Source organism: Colias croceus, chromosome 15 (genome assembly GCF_905220415.1).
Source record: "Colias croceus chromosome 15, ilColCroc2.1".
NCBI lineage: Eukaryota > Metazoa > Arthropoda > Insecta > Lepidoptera > Pieridae > Colias > Colias croceus.
In genome coordinates, this window is record NC_059551.1 from 8021842 (window position 1) to 8030819 (window position 8978).

At 33.8% G+C, this 8978-nt stretch overlaps 1 protein-coding gene across 2 annotated transcripts in view; it reads right to left on the minus strand.

The window, feature by feature from the left end:
• The window catches only part of LOC123697910 (protein jim lovell), a 28529-nt gene extending 20298 nt beyond the window's left edge, over window positions 1-8231 (minus strand). For both annotated transcript variants that reach the window (XM_045644482.1, XM_045644481.1), the window contains exon 1: window positions 7240-8231. In XM_045644482.1, the coding sequence (XP_045500438.1) occupies window positions 7240-7960 (721 nt within the window). In that variant the 5' untranslated portion in view covers window positions 7961-8231. The remainder of the gene's footprint in view (window positions 1-7239) is intronic.
• Window positions 8232-8978: the final 747 nt, after the last annotated feature.

Sequence of the window (8978 nt, forward strand, 5' to 3'; positions counted from 1 at the left end):
AGACCACTTTTAAATGAGTATTCTTCAAGAAACGGAAAAAAGCAAATTTGTCGAGTGGTTCCATTTTGCATAAATACGGACAATTTCAAGTATTAAAAAATATACGCAAAAAAATAATAATTCAAATAACGTATGCTTTACTAAGTACTTACTAGAACTATAATAAGTTTAAGTGTATTTATTATTTAATTAACTTTAACATATTAAACTTGCGTACCTATACTTAAGATACCGTTTAGTTTTTATGGTCCACGTTAACATACTTCAAAGTTAATCTTGTGCTTTTGAATCTAGACTTAACAATCGTTATTTCTAGGGTCCTACATAAATAATAATTATTTTTAGATAGCCGATTTATCGAGCAAGGCTATACGCTGGTATATCATCACGCTCAAGCCAACAGGAGCGGAGCAATGCAAGTAAAACCGCAGGGCATAGCTAGTTTACAATACATGCGATGTTATTTTATTATGTGTGTGGGGATAAAAAACTATTGATATAATTATTTGGTATATTATGAGTCATATTAGGTAGGTAACAGTAAAGGACCAGCAGGATTTATAAGCCCATAAGAAAACATCAGTGACAAATGACAATATACCTAAATAAATTAATGATGTTTCATTTTTACTGTATTGTGTGTTTAAACTATAAATGTTGCCATATTTTTTTATACTTACATATTTAATAAAATAATCGTATTTCATTGGTTGTCCTAATTACTTATAATTGCGATGTTAAACAAGTACCTATAATTATAAATGTATATGTAATTAACACATGCGCAGGCGCCTACAAAAACTATAATAGTTATGTCACAATGGACTTACATGGATAATTAAATTGTAGTGACACCACTCGTTCTGATTATGATGTACTGCGATTTGTCATATAATTTATTTTTTATATTAGGTTCAAGGATTTGTAATTTTCTAAGGTTAAAATTTTGAATAAATGAATGTTAGTAATTCATATTTTTAGTCATGTTAACGTATCTGAATCACACCGCACCACTTCATTACATACATGGAATTATAATTGATTTTCTAATTTGTACAAACCTACTTCCGATACGCACAAGTAAAGTACCTAATAAAATTAAAAATTACCCAAAATATTTAAGGCTTGTGATCTCTTAGCACTTTGAACGTGTGGTCACCCTATCCATACATGTGTACAGCGTTTACATATGTTTGCTAGAACATGCAAACGTAATAAAATAGCGTGGTTTTATTCCCTTCCTACGCATGTAACGAGACGGGCGAGAATTATTATAATTGACGCGTTTATGTTCAAGTTTTAGATTTTAATGATTTACGTAGGAATACTGTGCGGTTAATAGAAATTACTTTTGTAATAGATGATCATGTGTTACAGTAGATTCCAGATTCGATCAAAGACTTATCATTCAATCGAGAATATTAATTAAACCAAGGAAATAGAGGAGAGAGATTTTAATTTAATACATAAATATTTTTTTACTAAGAATTAATGTATAATATAAATGAAATGGAAGAAATTATAATTCTATGAATTGTTATTAAGCATACTCTTCTTAATTTATAAAAAAAAAACATGCATGATGCATTCGAATAATAAGTTTTATGAATCTTTATTTATATATTCTGAACTTAATTGAATAATAGACGATGATAAAAAATGGGTCAATTATTGAATTATTGTATTTATTGTATAAATTATCCAGAATAAGTATGTTTGAGATTACTTATACCATTTTCCCTTACACGTTTATTTTATAACTATCATCAATTCTAACACCTGTTTAGCGATAAATCCATTACGGCGTAATTTACATACAGACAGACAGATTGAATGTGCTGGACATTGTCCGTGTATGGGCATAATTTGTGCACGACATTATTGGGGCAAGGGGCAGTTTGTAGAGGCAAGTGGGTCAGGAACAGTGGCGATTGAATGTAAATGTGCTGTGGTTAGTGTCATTTTGATGTAGGGTGACCTTGGGTTCAGGTTTTATGGGATTATTTTTTTGTTGAACTATTTAGAAGCTTTGTTTTGTTGATTTTTTTTTGTTTAATGGAAACTGGAAACCGTTGGTTCGCACCGATGATATAATAAATGAATAAGTCTTCGACGCCTTCAGCTAACTGTTTTAATAAATGGAGATGTACCTAAATAAACTTTTATACTTTGGCAATGTATAAATTGATCAAAATAACCAAATTTCAATGATTACCATACAATATTGCACACTACAATATTGTCTTCGATTGAACGTTACTAGCCTAACCTCAACCCAATAAAAGTCATATAATATGTCAATATTCATAAACCTATACAAAAGCATGTGTTCGAGTCACCCTTGCGTGCGCGCAGATCTTCGTGCCAATGTTATTTTTTACCCCGCAAGGCTGTGTGCCCGTTCTGAAGACCTTGCGTGCCCCATTGAATCTATGCTAACAATTATAGGTTTCTAGTAAACATCAATATGGTATTATGAAGGTTTTTTAATCTGTGGCAATGATTATAAATAATCAAACAAAAACGTGTGTTTAACAAAGTTTTTGTTGGATATTGTGCTCTGTTAGTTTTACTCATAATTATCTATTACTTAATCGAAATACAATAATATAATACTTACAATATTTAGGTACTTTTACATCTACACTATCTCCTAGCCAAATTCGACTAGATTTTTCTTCTCTGGTATTGATTATTATCAATAGGTTTAAAAACATACACTAAAAAGCTTTTTGTTCCGGACAATTAGTGCGACAATTTAGATTTGGTAAAATCGGATGAGATACTAAAATGTTTAGGGCAATCTTCAATGTCTTTTAACAATATGTTATTTTTTCTAAATAGAGTGTGAGAATTTTAGTAAAAAAATGCATATTTAGTTCACGATCGATTCTCATTAAATATACTTCTATCTCTGGTATCTTCTATATCTGGTATCTATCTATGGTAGTATGTTTTTTTTTAATTTATGTATTGTGATCTTGTCTCAACAATCATTTTGTCCTGCATTTAGGACATGGGTACATTGGCGAGAGAATTTAACATTAGGTTGACAATCATTCCCATTGAATCTAAGTTAACAATTATTATAGAATTCTAGTTAAACATTAAATAGGGTACTATAAATATTTTTTTATGATTGATATTGATATGTTTTGAAAAAGAAAACTAATATTTTCTTATCGGAGAATAAGTAAGTATACTTAATTAGATTTGCAAAAAAATCTATTTAGAAAAGTGAAGAAAATTTGAAATACTAATCTACATAGTTAGTTAATTTTCATTTAACACACAGAAGTTGTGTGACACAACCGAAGAATCAGTTACTTTGCCATAAATGGCTTCATTTAAATCTTTCCTATTTTAGGCTAATACATATCAAATGATTGAAAAATATTGAAAAATATAAAAGAATTTGATCTCAAAATAAAACAATTTGAACAGGGTATTCCAATTTCATATAGAAACAAAAATGTCATAGATTTTGATAAACGTCTCGCTCATATAATTACGCAGCATCAAAACTGTGAAATTACCTTGGGTCATTGCTTAGAAAAAATTTGCTTAAAAAAAATCAAACCTATACAGGAAGAATAATAGATAAGTCCTAAAGTTGATTTTTGAGTGTATTAGTTAAAAAATATTATTATCCAAATCTGTATGTATCAAACCTATACTTACAAAAAGGGCAATAGGCATTAAAGTTGATTTTGTAACACTTTATTACTAATGTAGTAATTTAAATATTGTATTTGTTACTGTTTACAGCTTAAAAAAGAATTAACAAATAGTTGTATATCCAGATTTATATGTATCAAACCTATACAGGAAGAATAATAGATAAGTCCTAAAGTTGATTTTTATGGTACTGTATTACTGGTGTTATATTATATGTTACATCTTACTATTTAAAGTTTTACAAAGAAATAATATATATTTACATAATTAAAATATTTGTTTTATTTGTCAACCCTCCATCACTTTTTTTATTAATAACTATCTTTAAAACTCTCGGATGAATCGGACATACCATTTACTCTTCGGATGAATGGGGAAAATATCATAGGTATTTCAATATTTAATCAAATTTATCCGGATGAATCGGGAATAGATCTTTATATTTTAACAGATATAGTTTTTTCAATTATGAAATACCTAACCTAAATTGTTTATTTTGGGTGAACAATGAGTAGCTCAGATTATGTATGGTGTTTTAACTTATTGATCCTTCAAAGAATAAAGCGTTTAGTTTAGTTTTATAATATTTCACAGTCTAAACTTTCTTTCTTTTATCCTTATATTTCAATCATATATGTATACTTCGTACAATATGTGGATTGAAACAAAGGATTGAGTAGTTAAAACGTCATCATTTATTAAAACAACAACATGGATAAATCTGTATGGTGCCAATTTATACCTAGTGTTAAACCACACACGAAGAGCAAACTGCAATTACGAGCACTGCTGGCTTAAAAATAAAACAATAGAACATTTACGATTTAATGCCAGTAATGTTTGCCATTTATACCATCGTAAATAATAATGAAAAAACGAGCGGGAAAATCAAATTTCGTATTACAAGTGGGCACAATCAGGAAGCCGGCGGACGCTGTGATTGCAGTAGTCAACTCAACCCCTCATTACATTTACGCCACCATTAAACATAATCAACCTCTCATCACACACGATGGAGAAAACAATAAAACGTTATTAAAATTACGTCCATCAACGGCATAAATACGCATGCATAAGCCTTTGTTTTTAGAACTGGCAACTGTATAACGATTAGTTGTAAAAATAGAACAGCGGTGGAGCTTATTTTGATATTTGTCTGCATGCATTATGTTTATTTCAAGTTTAAGGTTTTTTTTTATAAATAAAATTTGGGCGAATTATAATTTATTTAATTCTGAAAATATTAATTACTACACATAGCATAGATATTTAATTATTTATGAAGTATTTTTAGAATAAGGCTATTGTATTTTCTTTGGAATTTCTTGGATTGAATTCTTAAGCGACATCAGTTTGAAGTTTGGCGTTGGAAAACTAATATAATCCTAGTAGAACGTAATGTCGAATAGGTATACAAAACGCATTTTATACGCATTTCGTGCGAATGAAAAATAAGAAAAACCTACAACGTTCCCTGATAGCACCAATTTAAAAAAAAGCTAACACACCCGCCAAATGTAAACAGCCAGAAAGTTGGCAGTTTAAGTTTTCGAATTTAGAATGAAATTGACAAGTGCGGAAACGTTCGGAAATTCCCCTCGTGTTTGGTTTCCCTACGCGTAGTGTGCGTGCAACCCTTCATTACAAGCTACGACTATTATGACGCAATCAAGCACTCAACACATACGAGAAATTGGGGAAATAATAAAATGGAATTACGTTCAAACTTTTGTGTGAATGTGAGGAAGGTTATAATGTCTTTTCAATTGTGACAGATATTAATTTAATATATGGATAATGAAAGCCGAATAATTTTAACTGTTTATAATTTTTTCTCATTACATACAGTTTTTAAATCTAAGTCCTAACATTTTTTTTAATGAAATGAATATTATAAATAATTTAATGAATCTACATTTTCTATTATACCAATATGCAATACAAATTAGCCTTCGAATAATAAATTGAATAAACTCCTAACAAACAGTTAACACATTGAAAACGCAATGCACTCCAAGAACTTGGCGGCTAACGAGGTATGAAATTTACACCGACATACGTTCAGAAACGCATGCACCGTGTAAAAATGTTATATCGATATTTAACCTGACGTTAGCGCCTGATTTACAAGCATCACCTCGTAGTTTCACATAAATTACTCTTTCGTTAATTTTATGTTTGTAGCTTTTATGGTTTTTGTCTGTTTTTGTATGTGCACATTTTATTTGACATTTGACGACTGACAATTGATGGTGGAATTTGGCTGAATAGAGAAAGACCTTTGCCTAATTCCTTTTTAAAGGAATGTTTAGTCGCCGCGATTTTTATATAAAAAATATTCAAAACAATCCCGTAAAACAAAAAAAGCATGTCCATCAAAAATAACACTCTAATTAAAAAAAAATATATTTCTCAATTATCTCTTTACAATAATATGTGTCAATTTAAATGCCACAGCTTATGAACGAATTATGTCACTCAACAAGATATATTTTTCCACGCAGATCAGTGGAATAGTGAATGTTTGCGACATATGAAGGCTAGGTTAAACCTCCTTGCAGATAAGACATCGACACATGAATGGGTGATCTTAATTTATCTGTGAAAGGTTCCGGTTAACACTCGATATCGAACTAATCGAATCATTAAGCCTACATGTGATTTAATAAATCGATAAACTTATCGATATCAGAACCATTAAGTTCTCATAGGTAATCAATTTATATTAAATCATCGTTATTACCTAGAAGATATAATTTATGAGGTGTGACTGCCAAAATAATAGCAATATTGACAATAGAATGATAATGTTTCAAAATTAAGCAGAACTAGGTATTAATATTTTTCTGATTAGAATCTAATTTGCCTTCAAATCTAGAATCTAAAAGTTAAAGGTAAACATAGGTATATCAATTTGGCAAGATGCAATTTATAATATTATAGCATTGAACGTAAAGAAATGAAATTCGACAATGAGCCAACAAGGCCAGTTTTTATAATTATTTTGTTTATTATTTAAGCAATTGTTCATCCACAACGGCATTGTTGTCACGACCTCCGTTTTTTAAACTACCTACAAATACCTACGTCGATGATAAATTATTTCAACCATTGTCATAATATTTATAATATTTTAACATTTTACTTCTAAATTGATTTCACGAATTTTAAGATCAACATTTTCGTCAAGTGCCATCAGAAAGTTTAAGGCTTAATATTGTTGGTATCACTAGAAAGAGTAAAATCAAACAAACTTGTGTGTTTGTTGCGTAAACAATTTTCCTTCAAGTCGACTTGCTTGTTATTGTACCATGGACCTCGGGTTTCACAAACAACCTATTAGATAGTCCGCTTCTTATCACTTAATTAATCACAAATATGCAACCATTCCCTCCATCTTATAATTATTTTACAAGTACAATATTACTGAGAACAAAATTACTGATATCCATAAATCAAATTAGTTAAATGCTTTCCATATAATTTGTTAATATTAAGACGAAAAAAAATCACCGTGAAATTATTGTTATCTACTAATTTACGAACTATTAAAGTACTTACTGTGCGGTGGCGTTAGTGAAAGTGCTGAAACTGCGGGTGGTGGTACAGGCGGGAACATGTCCTGATGTGGTGGAAACATTCTGGGCGGTGGTGGTGCCTCTGTTTCTTGCTCTTCTGGTTCTTGCTTATGTGGAGACCTCCCTCGCGACAGACGCACCGCTTTCAAGCCACTCGGCGATCGTCGCATTGACAAGTTCTCTGGTGTATCGGATTCTCCTGAACGACGTCGTGGTCTCGCTTGTTTCCTGCGTGGCTGCGGGCTGTGCGGGCTCGCTGGCGGCGATGCAGCCGTGGGCCCAGTGGGAGGACTTCCTACGGGAGACCTCTCAGCCTCCACCATCTCTGGCGTCTCTTGGTCGGCCAAACCTCGCACTTGCAACGACTCTCCCGCACGTATCACAGTTCCGAGCTGCTCCTGCGCCACAGAAACTTCGCCACGATACATAAAATCCACCACAGCTTGCACTTCCCATCCTTGAAAATCTTTGAGCACGATCACCGGGTGCTTGCACGGGTTTTCGCTGAATATCCGACGGAACAGCGGGCTACAGGCACCGAGTAGAACTTTATGCGCGCGTACGCGACGTTCGGAGCACACTAGAGTCACATCGACGAGAGTCTCCGCGTGAAGCAGCGCTTCGAAGGAGCGAAGCAGGTGCGCTTGGTGGTTGTTCCAGCGCAGGCTGTAGTGCTCCTCACCAGCCGTCGGTTTGTCGTCCATCTCGCGTGCCGGTGTGGACGCGTGTGTGATGTCTCGGCTTATCGTGCCGGCGGGCGCAAGCGCGGTTTCGCGCCGCCCTCCGCCCGTTGCACAACCCTTTCGCTCAGATAGTGTTCCCGGCTGGCGGCGTTCGCATTACACAAACGTCAAAGCAAGCACTGCACAGCACTAGAGAGTTAACGCGGACGTGCGGCGCGATCGGCTCGCGGGCGCGGAATGAACTAGCGGCCGGGACGAGCGCGTGGTACGAAGACGTCGGGCGAATGGTGCGGACTGCGGAGCGCTGGCGAGCCGGGCTTGGCGCTAGCAGGGGCCGCCTTCGGCCCCGCCCTGCGCACACACGAGCCCCCGGCCCCCGCCTGCCACCCGCGCGCGCCACACACAACACATATGTCACACAAATACCTACATACGTGACGCCTACTCCACATTATGTATTTTTCAGAATACCTACCGTTTCGCGGAAGCAAAAGTTAGTATATAACGTACGGGAATGAACGGAACGTTAACATAAATAGATACATATTACCGCGGATATAGATATTACAGAGTACAGACGATACTCAACTCAACTATGCTAAAGAGCGCGTCGTTAGATATTTGAAGAATACAATGAAACATCTGGATAAACGTTAGCCGTAGAACGATAATCTCTTTAGTCTATAAATGAGTTCATTGAATGGCCAAGAGCAATAAAATATTCCGGGAAAGAATATTGGCCAGACTTGGATGGTGGCGCTAATCCCTTGAATGTGTGGTTAGTTGATGCGATATGAAGTAGAAAGTTTATTATCCAACGATATTATATTTATTCATGTTTATATTTTTGAGTGTAAGTCTTCTTTCATAGAAACATCTTTTGTTTTATGCATTAGGTACAAAGTTTTTAAATAGATTTATTAGGACGAATTTTTTATGATTTACATAAGTAGGTAGATAGTTATATTTTTTTTAGTCTAAAACTGATCAAGCAAAAAATATAAATCATGGTACCTAGGTACCTACCTAGGTAAGTTTA